The sequence below is a fragment of the Mytilus californianus genome, unplaced genomic scaffold, assembly GCF_021869535.1.
Source record: "Mytilus californianus isolate M0D057914Y unplaced genomic scaffold, xbMytCali1.0.p SCAF_2, whole genome shotgun sequence".
NCBI classification, from domain to species: domain Eukaryota; kingdom Metazoa; phylum Mollusca; class Bivalvia; order Mytilida; family Mytilidae; genus Mytilus; species Mytilus californianus.
Genome location: NW_026262668.1, coordinates 72,413,368 through 72,439,440, shown reverse-complemented (window position 1 = coordinate 72,439,440; position 26,073 = coordinate 72,413,368). Strand labels below are relative to the sequence as shown.

The 26,073-nt window shown below is 30.7% G+C and overlaps 1 protein-coding gene across 7 annotated transcripts in view; it reads left to right on the top strand.

Moving 5' to 3' along the window:
• Nucleotides 1-26,073, top strand: part of LOC127728036 (uncharacterized) — a 72,739-nt gene that overhangs the window by 34,433 nt on the left and 12,233 nt on the right. For 2 of the 7 annotated variants that reach the window (XM_052235199.1, XM_052235198.1), the window contains exons 18-24: nucleotides 2,623-2,681; nucleotides 3,073-3,120; nucleotides 7,769-8,622; nucleotides 10,063-10,194; nucleotides 16,677-16,775; nucleotides 20,823-21,049; nucleotides 22,336-22,359. In XM_052235199.1, the coding sequence (XP_052091159.1) occupies nucleotides 2,623-2,681; nucleotides 3,073-3,120; nucleotides 7,769-8,622; nucleotides 10,063-10,194; nucleotides 16,677-16,775; nucleotides 20,823-21,049; nucleotides 22,336-22,359 (1,443 nt within the window). The remainder of the gene's footprint in view (nucleotides 1-2,622; nucleotides 2,682-3,072; nucleotides 3,121-7,768; nucleotides 8,623-10,062; nucleotides 10,195-16,676; nucleotides 16,776-20,822; nucleotides 21,050-22,335; nucleotides 22,360-26,073) is intronic. The other 5 variants (XM_052235201.1, XM_052235203.1, XM_052235202.1 and 2 more) reach the window with 5 other exon arrangements.

The following is a 26,073-nucleotide window of genomic DNA, read 5'->3' as shown; positions in this document are numbered from 1 at the left end:
TATTACACCTATAAGAAAGTACTACATGTACCCTAGTGCAAAATCATATTTTCTATTTACTATTTCGTCACACATTTTTCTCAATTATACTTTCATCACCTTTACAAATAAAGTATTTTTTTCATTCTTTCAACCTATATTTTTTTATTGTCAAGCTATATATCCTTTCATTTTCCAACTACCATTGAACAAATACATGGAAAATTGGAAAATTTCAGTAAAAGTAATTACTTTCTTTTGCTAATTTGCATTTTAGAGCGATCAGTGTTACCAACATTGGTGTATAGAAAATAAAAATATCAGCTAAGTATTTGGAGTGAACCATGGCACAGAATAGTGACATTTTCTATTGTAGTGGACCAGTATCTGTACATTAACTGTCCTTTAGTTTATAGATAATGTACAATATCACCAGAGAAAATATATATTTTGTCTATTTAGAAGAACATCACTGTTTTGTTTAACAGTTTGATTTTGATATAAGCTTGACTTTTTTGAAAGTTTGCATTGTTTTTTCTCATTCATTGCATATTATGGCTGTGTTATAAACACAGTTTAGTTGTGAATAAATGTATTTCAAATGTGTTTTACTGTATGAATGAAGAAAGAAGATGTGGGGTTTATGTCATTGAGACAGCAGCCCAACCATAAAAATAACAAAACATATATAGAGAAGAACATACATCTATTTTGCTCCAAGTATGAATAAAATAAATACCTTGATATATAAATAATGATGTTTTTGAAGATCAAACAAACTCCCCCTTAATGACTAGAAAAAGTAATTGTGATAGCAGAAACACAAGAATTCAATAATTCTGAGAATAGTATAAGACCAAAAAGACAAAAAAGTGTATTAAAATGTAAAATTACACTGGGATGATAAAAACTCCAATAATAGCCCTCAGTGATGTAGTAAGTATATACTTTCCTGCATTTGGGTAGCTGACATGTTGCTTCATGATCAAGTCAAATAAAATAGAGAAAATTTGTTATACAATTGGAAATATCTATGGGTAATGTCATATTATAGATATAATTTCCATCATATTATCAAATTATTCATAGTTATTCATGACTAGTAAAATTTCTACAGCAATAACTTTGAAGAACAAACAATAAAATCTGAACAGATTGTATTAAGCTTCTAGACAGTTACATCTGTTTTTACTAGTAAAATAAAATCATTGCAGTGGAAACATGGGGTTAGTGATTTTGTGAGTGGTAATATTTATTTTGATTTCAAAACCATGATTTTTATATTTACTTAGGGCTCTATAACTATCTGTACTTCTGTAAACATAGTACCAGGTACAGGTAATTTACACTGCATCCAATTTTCTTAGTTTAATTTTTTAGATCATGTTTTTCAATATTCAATTCAGTGTATTTCAAATTAAATACTCTTTTAATTAAAACAGCTTTGCAGGGGTATTATTTTACTGTTTCTGTAGGTACTGTTATAATAGCAAAAATTAGTACCACATTAGTTTACTAGTTAACTGCTAATACACTTAAGTCACACTGGCAGCATTGATGCAAGTTTCTTTTTTGTACTTGCATGTCTTAAATTACCAATATGTTAAACTGTTCCTATATCAATTGAATTATAAATGTTTGTTAAAAATGTTGAGTTAGAAGATATCAATTACAACTAGATATGAAGAAATATCTGACTTCAAAGCTACAATACTTAGTCAAGTCTTCACTTTAAAAACGTGGAAGAAGTCATTAGCATTGATTGATAGGTGGTTGCTTTATGCCGCATCAGCACAAAAAAAGTCATTAGCAAGTAGTGTAAGTATTGGGTGATCTAGGTAGTTCGTTAACATCTACCTGTAATGATCAATTCAGCTTTTCACTCGGTAAGTGTCTTGCTTCTTCCAAGATCTCTGTAATTAGTGGACAAGTTCCCTTTGCAAAAATTTAAACATCCAGTTAAACACCAACTGATTCTAGGGAAAGTTTTTATTTTCTTCACAATATTCTTGAACTGATTTTAATTTTACAGTAAATGTAAGAATGGAGTGCAAATTTTTTAAGTTAAAACTTGAAAGCAAGTGAAGAAGCACAGTATTGGGCAAGAAGCACTTTCATACATTGTGCAAAATTTGCTTTGTGATGTGGCACATTTTACATGAGTACGAAAGTGCTGCTGCGCAATGAATGCATGTATTCGTATTGCTCAAAACTTACAAACTTTGTATTCATTCATTTCTGAATGTCATTAACTATTTTTACCCTTGAAATGAAAAATAAAAATTACACCTTAAATTTTGTGTTTTTTTTTTTTAAGTTGCTTTAAGTTATTGTTATGACAGTCAATCAGGGAAAATATTGTAGCTTTTTGTAAGGCTACTTTGTAGTTCATAACTAAATAGTTTCTGTCAAAGCTGTGTACAATAGCACTGTTAAATATTTGTTTTACCTTGAAGTCTATGAATGGTTATATTTACATCTGAAAACATAATTATCGATATGATTACCTGAAAAATGTGGTAAATATAGGATTGGTAATGCCATTGCACTAAATGGTAGTATTAGACCCCTTTCATGATTATGATTCAATTGGTAAATTTCCATCTTTCTTCCTTTCTTTACACGTTATTTATTTATTTTCAGCAAAAAGTGAAACATCTTCAGCATTGCAAGATAAACAGTCAAGTGAACAGCACGAAAACGTAAGATCAATTACAATCTTTAAACATGCGTCAGTTTGGAACAAGATACATTTGTCTATAAAATTCCAATATAAATACATTTTTTTTCATCCTGGCTATGGGTTTGTGTCTTAAGCAATTTAGCATAATTTCAAGAATTAAACAATGAACATAATATCTACAGTCTTGCATTTATGTGGTACATATAAGTAAACATAGTTTCCTGGATTTTATCAATATACATAAGATTAATGGTCATTGTAATATTTTAATATTTTACATTAGAAGTATAACGCAAATCCTCTCAAAACTGTTTATAGGGTTGTATTTGATTCCATGAAGGTAATAACATTATGTTGATTAAGAATATAAATTCTAATCAGTGATAATCTGCTAATTATTATATATTTAGTACCAGCGACCTCTTAGGGTAACATTTGCAGATGATCATGAAGTATTGGTAGGTTATATCAATAATATGCATGGTAGTATCACATGCAATGGACAACAGGTCAAACTCCTTTGACAGTTTTACTTCAAATTCTTACCATGAGAAATTTGACAGTTTCTGTTTGTGGAAATGAATTCTTTACCTTCCACAGTGCCTGAGTTTTACACTCTTTCCCACCTTAAAGCATGTACCAAGTAAAAGAAGTATTGAGTGATGAATTCAATACTTTTCAAAAGGAACAAATAAATTATCCATGTTATCTTAAGGTAACAGGTGAGATCACACATCATTTATGTACCTGTTCCCTTCAAGCAGTCAAATGTGTCATTGATGAAAAATTGTGACAATAAAATGTTAAAACTTTTAAGAAAATTTTGTGTAAATTTATTTACAGACTTTTGGGTGTTCCTTATCTATTGCAATTAAGGAGTGTTTTAGGGAGTTGTTTTTTTTTTGGCCTGAAGTCAATAACCAGAGGTATATGTGAGTGGTGATGAAAATATCAACTTGTGTCTGCTAATGATGTACTCCTGTTAGGATGATTCTTTCAGCTTGTCAGTGAACAGATACTATTTAAGCATGACTTAATCATTTCCTGACAAAATTCCCTGCACTTCGTCTCACTTTGCATCAATGCCTTCACTTAAAGGGGAAACATTTTAATTCTGAACCTTGTCAAAAGTCCTTCCGTAAGATAATAAGTTGGTTTACAGTATTTATTGTAACCAAAGTGGGTTACTTTTTGATGACTTCTGGTATTCCTGAATAAGCCTGGATGATCTCTCAAAGCAAGTTCTGCCTTTTCAATGACATTACTTATAATTTACAGTGATTTAAAAATTAAGTGTTCACAAATTTGACCTGTTGTTCATTATATAAGATGCTGGTGCTTTCTTTTATTATGTAAAGGAGAAGATTATTTTTATTAAAGTTCTTACATTTGTGATGATGGCTTCCTGTTGCTATGAAACTAATTACATGTTTTATATTTAGAGGGTCTGGTCATTAATCAGAGCTTATTGCAATTCTGCCTGGAAAATATATGTCTCTAGCTTATCTGACTCTTTCAACAAGGAAACCTAAGGTCATCAATTAACAACTGTTGTTTGTATCAATTCAAACCATTACCATTAGAAAACAATTGAAGGAAAAACAATATTTTGTATGCTGCCTAAAGATAATTTCACTCAGGGTGTAAATGTAATCTATATGTAGTTTGCCAACAGACATAATTAAGACTGTAAGGGATGTTCTGGAAAAAACTTTTTGGTGTTTTTTTAAGTGATTTTTCAGTAACCCCATCACCCATAGATTTTTTACCATATATTTTGTGCAAAAATATGTCTACGATCCAACAATCAATAAAAATTTATATAAAAGTACCTTCAAATGCACCAGATATTTTTTTTCTGGAACAGTCATTAAATTAGAAGGAAAAAATCTTAAAAATTCTTTCATTTTGTTAATTGCATTTACATTATTGTGAGTCTGAAAAAAATGGCTGATTTTCAATTTTAACATCTGAAAGCAAATATAGGTCATTAGTATATCATTCAATTTATGATCAATGTAAGAATTCAAAAATGGTAAAAGAAATGAAGAAAAATATATGGCTGGCAAATAATTAATGCAGGCTTTTGAAGACTAAAGCTTTTACAAAATAACTATTATAAGAATCAGCCCTAGCAAGATAGTAAAACGCTTTTTAACATTTGAAGAACCCTCAATACCAATAGCTTTAGCTTTGAGTCTCTTTTTTCGATAACTATTCCTGGGGGAAAAAATCAGCATCAATTAAACATGCATCTCTTATGTAACAGGCAGTACTTTTGAATACCATGTTATAAGAATAACAGCAAAATCCATAAGAAAATAAATGGATAATTTATGCTATTAGTGTGACCTAATTAAAGTTTTAATTGGTTATAGAAAAGATTGCAGTTTCAGGTCTACTTCTAATTCATATTTCTAATCTTAAATGCTTTTAAAAAAAATGAAAATGTAGTAGAACTTTGAATTCTGGACTGGCAGTCACATTATGGATGAAAGGAAGACATTTTCTGTTTCGATGTAAATTCTTTACTCTAGAATCTTCAACTGTCAAAATAGCCCTATAACTAAAAAAGATTTTAGTGGTTCCCTGGATATCTAAGAAAATCAAAGTTCTACCAAATGTATTTTGTCTATAGACTTTGACTCTCAAAGATTTTTGTAGTATAAAAGGTGTAAAGTCTATAGATAATAGACCACTTTCGAGTTATGTCCTTCACCAGAAAAGTTCGTCAATTATGCGCGACTTTATGACGTCATTTACCAGATAGAGGGGACCACCTGTATCGCTGCACTATTAAAGTTCATCAAGCGTCCTTGTGATCGTCATTATGCAGGATAAACTAGAAATAAAGTTTGTTTTGTAGGTACTTAATCACAATTCCCTAATAACAGCAGTGCTGATTATCAATCATAAGAGTTTGATTTGCCGAATAATTTGTGCAATATAGCATCATATTTTTTCAACTGCTCGCTCATCATGGGAAGTAAGTGACGACACCACTAAAAGCATGAATGATGTTCACTAACACAAAACTTTTCCACGGAAATGCAAAAAACTCCAAAGTGGTCTATTCTCTTTTTATAAATGGATTATTATTGTGTGTAATAAGATATTTTCCTCTATTTATATGCAGATAATTCTCTTTCTTACAGATAGATTATGATTGTGTTTAGCAATACATTTTCTCAAATTTATGCAGTTAAGCAATTTGTCAATCCATTATTATTAAATTTAATCATTAATAGCATATGATCATAGTTTTTAACTTAGCGATTAACTATTGAAAAGTAACAATATGTTTCATTTTCAAACAGAATTGCACATTTAGAAAAAAAAATTGAATTAGTATTTTTTCTTGGTTTTTGTCGAGCCTGCGACTTTTGTCACAGAAAGCTTGACATAGGGATAGTGATCCGGCGGCGGCGGCCTTAGCTAACTTCTTAAAAGCTTTATATTTTAGAAGGTAGAAGATCTGGATGCTTCATACTTTGTATATGGATGCCTCATGTTACGAAGTTTCCGTCAGTCACATGTCCAATGTCCTTGACCTCATTTTCATGGTTCAGTGACTACTTGAAAAAAAAGTTAAGATTTTTTGTAATGTTAAATTCTCTCTTATTATAAGTAATAGGATAACTATATTTGGTATGTGCGTACCTTGCAAGGTCCTCATGCCCGTCAGACAGTTTTCACTTGACCTCGACCTCATTTCTTGGATCAGTGAACAAGGTTAAGTTTTGGTGGTCAAGTCCATATCTCAGATACTATAAGCAATAGGTCTAGTATATTCGGTGTATGGAAGGACAGTAAGGTGTACATGTCCAACTGGCAGGTGTCATCTGACCTTGACCTCATTTTCATGGTTCAGTGGTTATAGTTAAGTTTTTGTGTGTTGGTCTGTTTTTCTTATACTGTATGCAATAGGTCTACTATATTTGGTGTATGGAATGATTGTAAGGTGTACATGTCTACCTGGCAGGTGTCATCTGGCCTTGACCTCATTTTCATGGTTCATTGGTCAAAGTTAAGTTTTTGAGTTTTGGTCTTTTTTTCTAATACTATATGCAATAGTTCAACTATATTTGGTGTATGGAAATATTTTATGATCTATATGTCATTCACGCAGGTTTTATTTGTCCTTGACCTCATTTTCAAGGTTCATTGCTCAGTGTTAAGTTTTTGTGTTTTGGTCTGTTTTTCTTAAACTATAAGCAATAGGTCAACTATATTTGTTGTATGGAAGAATTGTTAGCTGTACATGCCTGCCTAGCATGGTTCATCTGACCTTGACCTCATTTTCATGGTTCATTGGTCAGTGTTTAGTTTACTTGGTTAATGTTAAGTTTATGTGACAGTTGTAATAAAGCTTTATATTTAGGACTATCAACATAATATCAATGATTAGTAAAGAAGGCGAGACATTTCAGCGTGTGCACTCTTGTTCTTAATTTCTCTTGAAATTCATCAGATATATGCACTCAGATCACTATAAACCTTCCATGGATCTTCAAGATTAGGTTCATCAACTTAGCAGCTTTGATATACAAATGTATTGTTAATTTCTCATATACCCATGTGTGTATCGTCATTTTTGTTTATTCAGGTACCTGAGTCCTGACAGAAAATGCCTTTTATAATCATTCATTTGAGGATTTACTTTATGACATTCATCTGTCTAAAAATTTGAATTAAAACATTTCTTAATCAAAAATGACTATTCTGTGATGATAAATATTGTTACTGACCAAATATTGTGATAGAATCTTAGAATTTAAATGTTTGAAATGAACAATGGATTTGTCATGTGTCACCCTGTCTGTAAACAATATAAGTTTAATTCTACATAACAGTTATATATTTCCCACCATTTTCAGGATGATCATCTTTATAAATGCGTGCAAAGTTGATATGAATCTTGCTTTGTACTAGCTAGATCAATAGACTGATTATTCTTGGGGTGGAAAGGCAAAACATTTTACCTATTAGAACGTTATATTCTAGGTGTATTTACATAATTGATATACCCATAATTGATGCAGTTACTACTGTATTAGTTAGCCAAATGTTTGTTTGTTATTTCAACGTTTTTCTTTTAAATTACAGCCACTAAGAGACCAAATAAGAGTTATTACTCCTAAGAAGAGTGACTCACGACCAAGTTCTCGAAAGCTTAATGGAATGTATTCACCAGCATTTCGGGAGCAAAAGCATTATCAACAAAAACAAAATGGTCAAAAAACAGACAAGAATTCAGTGATGAAATTTACAGTACCATTAAGTATGAGTCGTGTCTCAATGCAAGATGACCCAGATAAAAATTCAGAAGTTGTTCATGAAAGTATCAAACGTGGTTTATCATTTGTCGAACAAAGTAATAGTAATTCAATGAAAGTAGAAAGGTCAAGGACGTTTGTAAATAGTGGTAGATATAGAACTAGAGGGCAGAAAATTGAAGCTATGCTAGGTAATAGTACAAAAATTAACCCAGATTTGATACCCACTGCAGTATCTGTTGAAAAATTTAGTGTTCATCAAATTCAACCTAATGCTAGTGCAGGAACTACAAAAGATTCTTATAAACCAATTCTTAATGATCTGCCTCCTACAAAGCATAAACACCACAACAACAGTGATATAAGAACATGTGAAAAACATCCAGAAAAAGTCCAAAGTTCAATTGAAAGATCACGAAATTCAATGGAAAGACATCATAGTACTTTAGATACTATAAGGACCTCAACAGACAGAGTGCATAGTTCGTCTACTAGGCACCAAGATAAAATGAGAAACTCACAGGAAATGAAACCTTTACCTAAACCTAAACCTCCTAGTCAACAATATTTAAAAGAATCAGTTTCAAACACTCCCCTTGGTTCACGATCTCTTCCTAGTCCTAGAACCTCAAAAGAATTTGCTAGAGAATTTGATCACCATGATCCAGAATGGCTGACAAGACGGTAAATATTAGAATGGTTTTTATATAATAAGATTTAGAGAAATAAATCTCATAATCTACAGCTATAATATATTAAAGATATCTTAACATCGCGCAGGCATTGCATTCAAGCTTCCATGTTTTTTATGTTTGTGTTGTGCATTTGTGATGCCAATCTTTTTGCTAGAGGCTCAACCTAAATATATCATAACAAACATCCTCATGTTATTTTATTTGCTATTGTTTTGAATTGTGATATGGTCAGAATAAATGTAGGTGGGTGAAATATTGTATAAGTAATAGAAATTCAATGACATGCTGGCATGTATCTTGGTGTGATGGTACTATGGGAATTTAATGGCTTCTTACAAAGTTAGTTACCTGTATATGGTAATATATTTGTTGCGTTCCCTAATTTTGTTGGAATTTTATAATTGCAGTTAATTTTCTTATGTTGTTCAACCTACAATTCTAGGTTATAAAATGTATCAATTGGTTGATATCATTTCAGTAAATCATTTTGCAAAATTTAGCAGTAATTTTAAAAGATATCCTCAAAATTTATAGTTTCCTTTGAAAACACTGAGTGAAAACTTAAAAAGGTAAAAATGTTTTTAAGAAATCCATGGAAATGTTTCAATCCAAAATGGGTAACATCTTTTATATGGTTATAAATTTTACACTTACTTTAGTATAATCACTAATTAAATATAAAATAAATGCAGTAAGTGTACAAAAGTGGAAAAATGAAAGATTTTCCCAGTTCTCACCCTTCTATTTTATAGATCAGTGCCCTTCTATAACTTGCTAGACAAATGAAAGCCAGTTAAAAATTACAGTTCTTATCCAGTGAAAAACATTGTTGTAGACCCTTGACTTGATTATATTATTTTGAAATATAAAAGCTGTTTATTTCAATGTTTTTTGTTCACACATTCACTTTTCATACCTTAAACATGTTTTAAAGCCTACATATTTATCCTGAAAAATTGTGTCTACCAGTTATTTTTTCAAATCATTCCTTGAATTGTTTTCATTTATTTGTTTACCAAAGCCAAAACCATAGCCATGTTAACTAATTTTCATGCAACTGATCAGTCTAATTTGAATTTTTTTTCTAGAAGACCTATTTAAACAATTTTTAGATATTGGAACCACCTTAGATTTCATGAGTTCCATTTTAGCTATTTTTGATTAAACACATGATATTTTTTAAATCAGCTCTAGATGAAGTAAAAAATAAGAATGGGTTTCTTGTAAGAAAATTAGTTTACACTTGAATGGTTTTGGTTGTGACAGGACAATTTAACATCATCAATGCAATAATACACTTTCTGTTAACCCTTTTTAATTATTTATATTTGGAAATTATAGTCTTCCAATTTGCTTTCATTAGCATTTAACCAAGAGCTAAATGTATGTGGTTAGTTTGTGTATTATTTTATTACTTTTGGGTTTTCAGCTTCTTAGATTTACCTACTCGGATCCCAAAGAATTTTTTGTCCCCATCGGGACACCCCAGTGACAGTTCATACTTCCTGGATATGCAGGAAGCATTTATCCAGCGACAAAATACTTATGTAAATTCCCACAGGTAAAAGTGCAACACGTTTTTTGCTAGCTTCAGTAGAATAGTATATATCATATATATCATGTATATATTGGAGACATAGGACTCTTGTAGTGTAGAGAAAAATTGTTTTAACTTTTATTAACAAAAGAATTCCCAAAAATTGTAATCAATATAACTTATTAATTCTTTTTCATCCCATGTATTAAATATTCATATTAATCCAGAAAATAATCATAGAAGCAGGCATTTTTTGCATTTGAATTTACCCATAAATTCTGAATTAAGCCAATTTAAGGGATTTTCCTGATGATTTTTATCCTTTATTTCTTTTTTTATCAAGTCATCTACTTTTCTTTGGACCACTTCATTTTCATCATAGGCTTTTGGTAGCTTTCTACTTTTCTGTCCTGCTTTTAATAAAAAAAAAATGAAAATAGCCGTAGGTCCAATTTACAAAGCTTAAATTTAACTTGTCCAAATGTTTATAAATAATATTATTGGTGTACTTTGATATGATTTATATTCAACAGATTTAGTTGATAAAAGTCTGAAATGGCTGTCAAATATCTACCATCAACACCACAACCCCTGAAATCCCCATACTATTTTATATGTTACGGGTACCATAGTGTGTATCATATAAAACTAATTTTCTGTGACACATACTCTTAATGTGGTAAAGATAATTAATTACAGTAGTCAACATCAATTACAATACTAATGAAGAAAATCTATTAACTACTAGTATAACAAAAAGTACAAAAAAATACTAGGCACCTTTAGAGTCAACTGCAAACTAGCAAGTTCCTGATGGTCCTAAACAAAAACCATGTTACATTCCTGAAAGGAAAGCATCCCAAAGCCAACCTACCAATTATCCCAGATCAGAATTTTTTTTTTTATTGAATTCTAGAAATAAGATGTGGTATGATTTCTAATGGACAATTATAACCCACCGATACCATAGGGCTAGAATGTAAATGCCTATAGGGGATAATAATAGGCCACCATATGTTAGTTTTTAATAATCATGATAATAGCTGATATACTTTAACTTGTTTAATGATTGTAGCAACATAAAATCATGAGCACTTTTTCTCAGTGAACTTTTTAAAATAATAAAAAAACTGTTGATCCCTGTACAACACAAATGATTATGCACTTAGGTTTTTTATGTCTCCAGTTTTAATAAAAATATTGTAGCATATTATAGATAGCTTGGGTTGTGTGTTAGCTGTTGGGTGTTCTTTTTCTACTCTACAATATCTAAATATTTATCTCAGTGTGTTATTGTATTTCAAGTTTGTACTTTAATTTGTAACCTAGAATTGTGTGATTTCATGTGTCCATACAGTGCACTACTGTTGTTTGTAGTGGTTAAATATATGACTTTTTGATTTACAATACATTCAGTCACACACAAGTTGATTCAGCAATGGTGCCGAAAGATTCACTATAAAGTGGGGTAATTGCTGGTGATTGGATGTAAAAATACTCTGACAGTTATATTAGCTTGTTACATATTACCTATGAAATCAGAAATACGTTTTTACGAGAGATTTTCCATTATCAATTACAATGAATCACGAGCATTCTTTTTGAATTTTTATTTTAATGTTCCATAGGTCATTCTTTTCAATATTTTTTAACAAACCAAAACATTCAGCTGCACAATTCCTTTACTATGAAGGAAATGAAACCTTTCCCCAGAATCAGTTGGAGTTTACCTGTCCATTTAAATTTTGGCAAAGTATAGTATCTCATTGAATAAATACAATAGCTATTGTTCTCTGTGGAGTTCATTCAATGGTAACTTTAAATTCTCCTTGAAAACCAATCATTCATTGATTTTTTTGGCTGTACCAAAAATAAACGCCTATAGTGATGAAAATACATGTACCAATACTGAATAATGACACATATAGTCAGAGCAAGAGATAAAATTATGTCAAAAATAGACTACTACTGAAGAACAAAATTTTATTTTATGCGACACAGTACAGACGAATAAAACTTGCCAAAAATTATGAGAAGAAGCTGAAGACAATTTTGTTTTGAATAAACTCCGAGTGATGAAATTAAATATACCAATATAAAATAATGACACCTTGTATGTTATGTTTTATTTATTCAATATCAACTAATTAATTTCATCTGTAATAATGGTTTTTGTCGAGCCTGCGACTTTTGTCGCAGAAAGCTCGACATAGGGATAGTGATCCGGCGGCGGCGGCGGCGTTAGCTAACTTCTTAAAAGCTTTATATTTTAGAGGGTGGAAGATCTGGATGCTTCATACTTTGTATATGGATGCCTCATGTTACGAAGTTTCCGTCAGTCACATGTCCAATGTCCTTGACCTCATTTTCATGGTTCAGTGACTACTTGAAAAAAAAGTTAACATTTTTTGTAATGTTAAATTCTCTCTTATTATAAGTAATAGGATAACTATATTTGGTATGTGCGTACCTTGCAAGGTCCTCATGCCCATCAGACAGTTTTCACTTGACCTCGACCTCATTTCATGGATCAGTGAACAAGGTTAAGTTTTCGTGGTCAAGTCCATATCTCAGATACTATAATTAGCAATAGGTCTAGTATATTCGGTGTATGGAAGGACTGTAAGGTGTACATGTCCAACTGGCAGGTGTCATCTGACCTTGACCTCATTTCATGGTTCAGTGGTTATAGTTAAGTTTTGTGTTTTGGTCTGTTTTTCTTATACTGTATGCAATAGGTCTACTATATTTGGTGCATGGAATGATTGTAAGATGTACATGTCTAGCTGGCAGGTGTCATCTGACCTTGACCTCATTTTCATGGTTCAGTGGTTATAGTTAAGTTTTTGTGTTTTGGTCTGTTTTTCTCATACTGTATGCAATAGGTCTACTATATTTGGTGTATAGAATGATTGTAAGGTGTACATGTCTAGCTGGCAGGTGTCATCTGACCTTGACCTCATTTTCATGGTTCAGTGGTCAAAGTTAAGTTTTTGTGTTTTGGTCTGTTTTTCTTATACTGTATGCAATAGGTCTACTATATTTGGTGTATGGAATGATTGTAAGGTGTACATGTCTAGCTGGCAGGTGTCATCTGACCTTGACCTCATTTTCATGGTTCAGTGGTCAAAGTTAAGTTTTTGTGTTTTGGTCTGTTTTTCTTATACTGTATGCAATAGGTCTACTATATTTGGTGTATGGAATGATTGTAAGGTGTACATGTCTAGCTGGCAGGTGTCATCTGACCTTGACCTCATTTTCATGGTTCAGTGGTTATAGTTAAGTTTTTGTGTTTTGGTCTGTTTTTCTTATACTGTATGCAATAGGTCTACTATATTTGGTGTATGGAATGATTGTAAGGTGTACATGTCTAGCTGGCAGGTGTCATCTGACCTTGACCTCATTTTCATGGTTCAGTGGTCAAAGTTAAGTTTTTGAGTTTTGGTCTTTTTTTCTAATACTGTATGCAATAGGTCTACTATATTTGGTGTATGGAATGATTGTAAGGTGTACATGTCTAGCTGGCAGGTGTCATCTGACCTTGACCTCATTTTCATGGTTCAGTGGTCAAAGTTAAGTTTTTGAGTTTTGGTCTTTTTTTCTAATACTATATGCAATAGGTCTACTATATTTGGTGTATGGAAATATTTTATGATCTATATGTCAGTCGCGCAGGTTTTATTTGACCTTGACCTCATTTTCACAGTTCATTGCTCAGTGTTAAGTTTTTGTGTTTTGGTCTGTTTTTCTTAAACTATACGCAATAGGTCAACTATATTTGTTGTATGAAAGAATTGTTAGCTGTACATGCCTGCCTGGCATGGTTCATCTGACCTTGACTTCATTTTCCTGGTTCATTGGTCAATGTTTAGTTTTCTTGGTTAATGTTAAGTTTATGTGACAGTTGTAATAAAGCTTTATATTAAGGACTATCAACATAATATCAGTGATTAGTAAAGAAGGCGAGACATTTCAGCGTGTGCACTCTTGTTTCAAGTGGGTAACAAGTCAAGATTGTATGAGGAAAATATTGACTGCATACTGTAAATTCAGAAATTATTGCGAGGTTTTTATTAATGCGAATATTGCGACTGAATGAGTATGGCAATAATAAAAACTCGCATTCTGATATCTGATACATATAACTGTATGCAGATTTTCCTGAAGTCGTGTTAATTAATCTCCCATTGTAGTCCATTCCTCAAAATTCACAATAATAAATGCTTGCAATAATTTCTGAATTTACAGTAACTATACCAACCTTAACTTTTTATAACTATAAAATCAAAATAACCTGATATAATCTATTTGCAATAATGCACCATTTATCTTGATTGTACCTTCTCTCTTTTTATTAGTCAAAAAAGCCAAATTAATGCAATTAGGTAGTCAAGGTTATTAAACATTGTAGTACTCACTCACTTACATGTAGTAGGTATCAAAAGATGCTTATAAAGGCCTTCACTGTGTATCTTATATTTGTTTAATATTTACATACATGTATAGCAATTTGTTATTTTTTGTCTCTCCTGCAAAAAAGTTGCAGAATGTGAGACATAGGGATTACTATCTGGCAGCAGTGGTGTAAAATGGTTTTGTCTATTTATTGGATACTGTAAACTATAGATCAACTATATTTGGTGTATTGAATGCTAGTAAGTTGTACATGTGTGTCAGGCAGAGTTCATTTGAACTTGATCTCATTTTCATAGTTCGAAAGTCAATGTTTAGTTTTTATAGTTATGTCTATTTCTCAGATACCATAAGCAATAGGTCAACTATATTTGATGTATGGAATGCTTGTATGGTGTACATATTTGTCTTGCAGGATTCATCTGACCTTGACTTTATTTTATGGTTTATTGGTAAATGATCAACTTTCGTAATTAGATCTGTTTCTCAGATTATATAAGCAATAGGCTAACTATTTTTGGTAAATGGTATGATTGTAAGGTGTACATGTCATGTCTGGTAGGGTTCATTTGACCTTGACCTCATTTACATGGATAATTGATAATGTTGAGTTTATGAGGTACTTGTAGAAATAATACATATTACAGACTTTCAACATAAATTCATTCATGATAAGTATAGCTGATGATACATTTTAGCCTTCTTTCTATTACCGATTGATAATAGAATCTCAGTTCTATATATTATAATGCATAAATTAGGTGAAAATTTTTTATAGATAGAAACTTCCTGGTAGAGACGCTTTTTGTTTAACAATTGATGGTCGTGATATAGCCTTTTTGCACTGAGGCAGCATAAAGCACCCACAAATCAATCAATCAATCAAACAATTGAAAAGGAACAATCACCTCAATTAGTTCTTTTTAGAACATGTTCTGTTTACTTATACAGTTTCTAACAAAATTAATGATTATTTACAATGAATATCTGGCATTTCTTATTACCAAACAAAATCAATGTTTGACGTTGATTAGAACATCTTACTATTTTGAAGCAGACAGGAAACAATCAAAGTCATGATTCTTCAAATATTAGAAATAATGAAAGATATTATTCCTTGTAAGAGGATATGATTGGTAATTTACAACGGATTAACAGTAAGAATAAGTAAATCTTTTTTAGAGTAATTCAAGAAAAAGTATAAATTTATTTACTCTGGAAACAATGCTATATATGCCAATTTAAAAAAAAAAATTGGTAACAATGATCATAGGAATTTTTGCTAATATATTAAACTACATGATAAAATTTCTATTAATTTTTATAATTATACTATAATTCAAGAATATTGTAATGAGTTGATTTCACATTGCATTGATTTTTTTTGTTGTTGGAAATTAAGGGCTTGATTTCTCAGATTGGCTCAAAGCACAAAATCAAATAACAAAATAAACCAAAAGGACAAAAGATGCAAATCTATTTTACTGAATGTCCTTAAATGACTTCCTTACTTACTTTTTTAAACATACCCAAAAGAAGTGTTTTTGACTAATGTTTCTATATTGAGAAAAAAAAGTTTTATATTCTGACTGTTTTCAATATTACTCTATTTCTTTAATTTAAAAAAATAAAAAAATAAAAAACTTGATGATGAGGCTACCTACTAATTGAAAGAATAAAAGTATACCTTTTAAAATGTGTGTTGAACTATGTTCATATGAGCTGACTGGGTCTCACCATAACCATTTTTTTTTTTAAACTTATACTTCAAGTTTGTTCTTGTGTTGTGTTGTTACATAACAGTCCCAGATTAGGGTAGGGTTGAGCGCTTTAACCCCACTGCATTCTATATGTGTCTTGCCCAAGTCACATCACATTTCTGAAAGTCTAAAGTCTACTTTATAAAAAGGACAAGGATTTAAATAAACAAACAGCCACATATTTGAGAGTCATGATGACACTTGACACAGATCTGAGGTAAGGACACGTACTTGAGGCCAAACATAGATTTGGCTCTTACATATATACACTGAAAAATACACGAAAAATTGGTTTGAGTGTGTCATTAATTTTATTTTTATAAATATATACAGATTAAGCCCAGCCAAATCCAATAAGTCAAGTGACTATGACAGAGGCTCCCGAGAATCCTCGGTTACACGACTACCAAGCATAACCCAGAGAAATAAGAGGTTTAATTGTACAATTTGAAAAGGCCAGTTAAAAGTCTTTTGTTTCTCTCTGGATTTGTTATCTGAATTTTTATATTTTAAATATCAAGAAAGAATGGAATTCAGCTTAATTGTGAAGGATCCATAATGAATATACTTTATATATTGTTTCTTTGCTCTCTGATAATAAACAAGGAAAACAAGTCTGAAGAATAAATGAAACTTTAAATTGTGAACAATTATCTTTATTTTTATTTTTTTTTTATTTTGTAAATTTGGCCTGAATTTTTTTAGAACTTTTGGACGAGGAAAATACCATCTTAAAACTAAAGATCAGGACATATCAGCTTACAGTCAGATTAGGTAGCCTTGACATTCAACTATTCTGGTACACCCATTATAAAATGGGTATGATTTACATAAAAGTTGCAGAACTTTTTAAAACTAAATGTCAAAATTTACTGTTTTCATTGTATGATTTGAAAAAAATTTGAAATAGTAGTCAATTTAAACTTTTTTTTCAGATTATTCTAACATCTTCTTTAATGTTCAAAATTGTTAAGTCCCTTTTGTTTAACATTTAAAAGTGGTAAACTAAAGCCATGTTTTTTGAGGTACTCGCCTCTATCAACCTGTTTTGAACATGTTTGCACATTTGAAAATTGGTACTTTTTACCTCAATATTTTTGAGACACATAAACTATCATGTCCAATTCATGTACTACCAAAAGACTGTATGCATGGTTAGACCAATTGAATATTTATATAGGTTTGGCAATGTAAACTTAATTAGAAATTTTATTGACCTTGAGAATCATAACTCAATAATTCAAAAATTTATATATAGATACTCAGCAATTTAGTTTTTTTTGAAAAACAAGAGCTCTATCTTAAAGCTAAAAAAATATTGGACCATCCATACATTTTTCATTCTCTTTTTTTTTTTTTTAGCAATTCTAACTTTATCTAAGGTTTGGAAATATTAATAAAAAATGGTTAAACATTAGGTACTGTTCCAGTGAGAAACTAAAGACATTTGATTTGACCTGCCTTTGACACAGTGTTGGTGGAATTTAGCACTTTCTGAGAAAATTAACATTGATTCCTTTCTGTTTTGTTTAGTGTGGAGATTTAATTTTTTAAACTTTAAATTTGGTGAGTTTTATAGTTCTTTTATAATTGCATGTAATTATTGTACTGATTTCATTTATAACTTTATCTAATTTTGACATATAGAATAATAATGTTTTATTTAACAAGTGAGACTTTGTTTATACTACAAGTCATTATCATATTGGACATATCATGTTTTTGAACTGTCAGTCTGTCTGTTTGTTAGTCCTGCTTTTGTCTTCACAACTCCTCTGAAACCACACAACAGAATTTCATGAAACTGTGTAGATAATAAGGACATACTATGTAGACATGGTAGATGTGCATATCGATAGGAAATCATGATTCAATTTTTTTTCTAGGAGTTATTCCCCTTTGAACTTAGAGTTTTGGCCTAAATAGTTTGTCAGCGCAACTTCAATAAACCCACACAACAGAATTTCATGAAACTTTCATATCGGATGTGATAGATGTGCATATCGGCAGGAAGTTATTTTTTCTAGGAGTTATGCTCCTTTGAACTTAGAATTTTGGCCTAAATAAATATACTACAAAAATGTACTGCAACAGATTGTCATTGCAACTCCTCTGAAACCACATAACAGAATTTCATGAAAATTTGTAGATAATAATTACATAGATGTGCATATTAACAGGAAATTATGATTCATTGTTTTTTCTAGGAGTTATGCCCTTTTGAACTTAGAATTTTGGCCATGATATACTACTGCAACAGTTTGTCATCACAACTCCTCTTAAACCACACTACAGAATTTCAACTAACTTTGCAGATAATAAGGACATATTATGTAGATGTGCATATCGACAGAAAATTATGATTCAATGTTTTTTCTAGGAGTTATGCTCATTGGAACATAGAATTTTGACCTAAATATACTACTGCAGCAGTTTTTTAGTGCATTCTCCTCTGAAAACACACAACAGAATTTCATGAAACTTTGTAGGTAATTAGGACTTAATATGTAAATGTGCATAATAACAAGAAATTTTTATCAGTGGACTTTTGTAGGAGTTATTAGTCTTTGAACTTGGGAATCTGGTGAGATTTTGTTTGCAAAAGGGGGGGCTGGGGCATGTGAGCATGCTCTCAAAGGTTCTTTCATTGTTGAGAGGTTTATGTCCCTTGAATTTTTGAAGACATTAAAATATATGCAAGGTAAATTATTCTATTCTTGAGAAGTTTATGAAATTAGCATTCTTGAACACACTGTCATTGTCAATCAAGAGTCTTACTAAATTGATATCCTTCATGGAGTCAACTTTTGCAGGAGTTTGTTAAGCTTCAAAAGAAAAATTATTAGTAAAATGTGATTAAATTTTACTTTTTAATGTGAAATTGTAAAGAAAATAAATAAATATTTGACACATTGTTCCATTGTTATTGTTAGACCCTTTCAAAACCAGAAAAAAAACATGTTCTTTTCAGAAATGTTAGTCTTGCATTATTTTTTCACCTTTTCTTAAATATTGGTATGTGTACCTGTACATCATTTGTAGTCACAGTCAAGATAAGTTCTCTTCAAAGATAATTTGATTCAGTGCCTTATACAATTCAACTGGCTGAAGTAAGTATCGCCCACTTATACAATCCTGTTGCCCTCCTAATTTGTGATGACTTAATACCCCATGATCAACCTAAATCTATATTATAAAAAAGCAAGAGCTTGAATTTGACTCTTAATCTATAATCAGTTATAAGTAATTTCCCTCTTAACAAATAGCGCTAGCTGCAATGGTGAGAAGTTGTTATAGATCAATGATATCAGAATGTTATATTATGATATACAAATATGTTCAGCTTCATGATCAAGATTGAATGAAGTATAAAGACCCTTTAGAGCTAATTTCCTAATGCTTGTAGACTTTAGTTTGCTTGCTTGCTTTGTTTGTATTAACATTAGCTCAAGCATTGTAATTAAGATTGACATCTACAAACAATATAAATAGGCAGAGTTAAACCTGTATACATTATACTTAAATTTGATCGGATGTTATCCTAGAGGTTAGGAATCTAAATTTAATGTATACAGGTTTAACTCCGCCTATTCATATTGTTTGCAGATGTCAATCCTAATTACAATGCTTGAGCAAACATTTATACAAACAATGCAAGCAAGCCAACCAAAGTCTCACTCTACAATCATTAGGAAATTAGCTCTTAAAGTAGTCAAAAATTTAATTTAAGTCAAATTTTACATGAAAAGTAAAATAATAAGGAATAGCTTTTCAGTCAATCTGTTTAGACAGTTCTGCAAACAAAGGGATTATCAAATTGTTATTTCGAGTCAAATTCCATCTTTCAAAAATGACTCTCTGGAAAAGAATATAGGTCATTTGTTATTAGTAAAATCATACGAAACATAAATCAAGGGACTAAATAAAGTTTTATATACTACATGTACTAAGATTTTACATTTAATAATACTGATTGGTCTGATTTGCTTTTTTCCACTAACAATTTAACATCTAGTCAACTGGACTTGTCTGTATTTTTATACTTAATATACTATATTCAAATACATAGCTTCAGCATCATTTCATTTTATTGGTTCATTAAAATTTAGTTATAGCACTATTATTTTAATTGAAAAGGGTTTCTTTTGTTTTTATATAGTTTTTGATTTGTTCCCATTGTTTTCGTCTGCTGCTTCAATGCTTATATGTCAGTGAATCAGGTTTTATTATATTCCAGTCAAAACCAAGATGCGTTGAATGATAATGTTTTAATTTATTGATGATCTTAATTGAAAAAGAATAAAAGTAAAGCAAATCAACAGGAATAACAGAGGTGTAGTATATTTTAATGAAATGGTAACCCAAGAGTAGAACAAAATCAAATAAGTCAACAATATGTTGCATAATATAAAATGATTACCAAACTAATTTTTTTTTTATGAATGAGATGATATCACTCCGTTTTCTTCTTCTTTCCAGACCTATTAATAAGAAATCCATGGAAAGGTTGGGATCGAAGAGTACAACTAGTTCTTCCATTCCATTAGTACCTAATGCTACCTTTGGTTTAGATCTGCCAGATAACAAGACCCCGCAGGCTGAATGGAACAGTAAATTTATACCCATGCAGTTACGAACTCAACCAGCAAATTTAGGAATGAACCAGTTACAGAGGATGAATACAATTATAGCTGATCATAGAGGAGGTATTCTAATGTTGCATGTTAATTGAATATGACCAATGTAAAAAAATACTTCCAACTGACCTGTATCATTAGAGTCAAAACCTTGCAGACATGTTCAAATCCTGTTATTACAGAAATCAACTTTGTGCATTTTAGTGTGAATTAAAACTACACAGTAAAGTTTACTTTCAAAATATAACTTATTAACTTTTTATATTTATGCAACAGAAAAGAAGGAAGGCCATGAAATAAAGATCAAAAGTTTACACCTCACTGTAAGTTCAAGATGGCCCTAGCAGTTGTCTGCACCAAAATTCTTTGCCAAATCTTTATAATATTTTGTGCATCTAACTTACATTGGGGGTAATATCAACACATTAGAGCCTATAATAGACAAAAACTGTCATAATTTGCTTCACAATCTCATTGTAAATACAGACCCAATCTCATTGCTAATTAGGGACCTCGGTGGCAGAGTGGTCTAATAGATCATCTCCAGTGATCACTTGCCTGTAAACACTGAGGTTGTGAGTTTGAACCCTGCTAATGGCAAGGTGTGTTTGACTCTGATCTTAATTGACTAGGATTGCCAGTTTTCCTATTGATATTTTGACGATATTTAAATGCTACAGTTATATAATAAAAACAACAGGATTTGAACCTGTCCATAGGATTTTTAACACCAATGATACTTGTAAGTTATTAAACATTTAAGAGTCACTAGATTTTGTCATTAAACAGTTCATTCCATTTATGATTCCAACTCCTTAGTTAAATGTGGTTTCTGTGGTAATACAGAGGCAATATTCTAAACAAGGGCCACAACAGGTTTTTTTTATAGATCAGAATATATTTACACTTTAGGTTCATGGCAACATTTTTTTTGATGATACAACCAAATTAATGTAAGCTCACACTACAAAATACACTTAGCTTGCTTGATGAAAGATTGATAGTATTACATTGTACCAGTTTATGTTGTAACTTGTACATGTGTATTGCACAATCATGACAAACATGGCTTCATTGATACCAGTTTTATATGTTTATGTGTGTTGTACTGTATATTTTCAGTGTGACATTTTTGCCAGATTTTATTTTCACAAATTTTTGTTGTTGTGAATGGCTGCTATTTACCACATACTAGTTGGATTATTGAATTTCCAACTAAACCATGCAATCCCATAGCCATGTTTGTGTTTGGTTAAAATTTACATGCTAAACTCTAATGCAAAAAAATATGCTTGTGCACAGTTTAAATCCAATTTTACTGAACCAGTTTTAACTCTACTCAATATGAAATTCAGGATATCCCATCGATCAGAAGAATCGTGAGTACATTACCCAGTTCACCCAATGCTTATATATGTATATCTTCAACACAGCCTTATCCCATTTTTTATGGTTTTTAAAAGAAATTGATGGATTCATTTTGATCACACAGATCTTATTTCTACTTGAATATATATCAACTGCTGCAGTTTTGCTTGCTTATTTTCTTGTAATTTCATATCATCTTTTTAATTGCATGAGGCATGGGGTTTGGCATATTTTCCTCCAGGTTTATAATTAGAAACACTATACTATCTGAACTTGAACATGTACAGCTAATATGGGGGCAAAAAAAGGTTGACTGTCTCACATCTAATGCGGAAGAAGGGATGATGTGTATTTATTCACAACACAATAACACACACTTGACAAAACCCAAAGCAAACATCTTTTTTATTTTTATTCTTCATCTCAAAATTATAATGAGACCTTCAACACAGAACAAATGCTCATGTCTCACTGCAAGGTTAAAGACAGCACCTAGCACCTGTTTGAGGTAAAAAAAAATAATGCATGTTTTTTTTTTGTGTATTGTTAGTAAACTAGAACAAACAAAAAATACAACTGAGCATGTTGGTATGTTAATTAGGATTTATACTTTATAGATATTTTCCATTTTTTGTGTCGTCTGCAACGAAAGTCGCAGAAAGCAAGACAGGGATTGCTTTTCTGGTGACAATGACGACGACGTCAACAATTGTTAAGTTTTCTGCTTATGTTAGTTTGATAGGAACTACTTGTGATAGATCATTGATATTTGATATAAAGTTGCATTACTATTAGTACATATCAGTTTGATGACTATTTTGAAGCCCTACCCCCTAGTTCATGGTCCAGTGACTTTGAATTTGTTAGTAACTTTCTATGTTAAGTTTTCTGCTTAGGTTTGTTTGATATGATCTACTTGTAATCAATCAATGATATTTTGTATGAAGTCGCATTACTGTCAGTATATATCAGTTTGACGACTATTTTGAGGACCTGTCCCCTAGGACATGGTCCAGTGACTGAATTAATTAGCAATTTTCAATGTTAAGTTTTCTGCTTAAGTCATTTTGATAGGAGCTACTTGTGATAGATCAATGATATTTTGTATAAAGTTGCATTACTATCAATACATATCAGTTTGACGATTATTTTGAGGCCCTGTCCCCTAGGACATGGTCCAGTCACTTTGAATTAATTAGCAATTTTCAATGTTAAGTTTTTTGCTTAAGTTAGATTGATCAGAACTACTTACAATCGACTACAATATTTTCTATAAAGTTACATTACTGTCTGTACATCTCAATTTGTTGACCATTTTCAGGCCCTGTCCACTAGATCATGGTCCAGCAACTGAATTAATAAGCAAGGTATTGTCCATCAGATTGTCTTTTTCTGAATTTTATGCTGACAGGCAAGACATATCTCTGTGTCAACAGTTTATTATTTATTAATTCTTTAAATAAAGCCATGATAAGATATTCCAAGATTTTTCAACATTAATCATTTACGCATCTGATTTTTTGTATATCAGACCTTCCCATTTGAAAGAAAAATGTTTATGTTACAGCCTACACTCATTTCTTTTCTAAGCCAAAAATAGAAGAAAATTAAAGGAAAGAATTATTTATTACGACAAGAACAGTCTGTCTTTGGTTTGTTTGTTTATTTGTTTTTTTATTTTATTTTATTTCATTTTGCTAGTAACATAAGTAAGCTAAAAGTGAATTTAGGAGTGTATTCATTATGGCATTGTCCATTCCACTCTTTTTTATTAATTAAATTTTAGGCTAGTTATACATATTTATCATAAGATAATAGCAGTGACTTTTTATCAATGAATGAAATATGACTGTCATATGAATTTGAAGATGAATTAATTTTGTATATGATATATATATTGTGCCTTAAAATATCAACATGTAGATATAAAGAAAACTAAAATGACTGTAATGTATTTAAAGTTTGACATCATACAGCCCACCCTTATCATTTTGTTTGATACCCTACAAATAAGATCATGCATCCATGATTATAATATAGCACAAGCCATGGTTTTATAAAGGTTTAAGTAGTATGTGGAAATAATTAGATAAAAAAAGTAAAATGATTGCAAGATTTCCAAGTGATCCAGTTATAAGAGGAATATTTTTCAAATTTCGTTAAATTATATGGTAAAAGTGTAAGTTACAGTACAGGCAATATAAGCTGGAAATAATTCAAAAGTTGGATAATTTATTTTAAAATGATCCATAAAAATATTTAGAACTTTTGAATAAATTGAAATATGAAGATGGAAAGAAATTGTTAAGTGATAGTATTATTTCAGCTGATGAGTGGTGTAAACATTTTCAAGAATTAAATATGATGTCTTTAAAATATGAAGCGAAAATACAAGAAATTAAGAATATGCTTTGTACTTTAGAACAAAGAAAAACTTTTTCTGATCTTGATTAAAAATTGCAGAGAAAGTATTGACATGACAATACATGCTTTAAAAAAATGCATTAAGAAATTTGGGTATCTTGTACTTTAAATGTTCAGAAATATCAAAGGGACAGCCTCTTTGAAATTGAGAAGAAATTTAGTAACTTTGATGACGCATTAAAGTTTTTTGAAAAAAACATAATATAATACAAATCTGGAGCGTGGCTCCGTCACTAAGTTGTGACTATTTTGTCCTTTTGACCTTTATTTTCACGCTACCTATCAAGATAAATTGAAAACTACTGAATAAACAAATCAGGTGGCCACCTTATATTTTCGTATTATTAGAATGGAAATGTTACAAAAATATCATATCATTTTTAATCAAAAGGAATAAGGGTATTAAGGCCCAGTGTTGGCCTACGAAAAATAAAGTTTTCGGGACTATTTCAAATTAGCTCATAATGTTTGGAAATGTGTAAAATGAATAAATATATGAATTTCAGAGGATTTTTTATGTTATGACGTCACAATTATGTCATAATATGCACCATTTTCATGAAAACAAAGAAAACTGCATCCATCATTATTTCTTTGTGGAAACATTGTGCACAGGCAAGAAACAACAAAATAATTTTAGTGAAGCTTAGTATAACTATTGACATATTCTCAGCAAGTATAAAGTTGTTTCTTGTGATGTAAAACATGGAAAATCACTTTACAAAATATACAAATTTTGTAATGGTTTGTTGGCATGGTGACCTGTTAAATGTGAAATTTGTTTTTTATTTTCTGAACACCTGGTATTTTAGTGTAGTTTAATTTTAAAAAATTTAAGAATACAGTGTTTTCCATTCGGCATTTAAGCTGGGTGTGCCGACCACCTTCTTTTGAAAGCCAACCACCTTTCCATTTTAGGAGGTGGTCGGCTTTTTTTTCAAATTCCGGATTTTTTTCGGTTTCGCACCGTAAAAATTTAAATACTAATCGCTCCTCGCTGATTTGTTTTCATTGTTCTGTTCTGTTCTGTTCTGGTATATTCCTCCGTTTTATCGGAGCACTCCACTTATCGAATGAGTATTAAAATTTTAAATACTTAACCGAAAAAGCGGATATTTTTATATTTACGATATGAAAAATATATAATTTTAAAATAAAATTAGTTAGTTAAAGTGAATAAAATAAAAGTTTATAATGTCTTTGATGATATTTTAAAAGATATTAAAAAAAAAAAAAAAAATAATATTATTCACACGTTACAAATTACGGCACTTTGATTTACCAATATGAATAAATAAAAA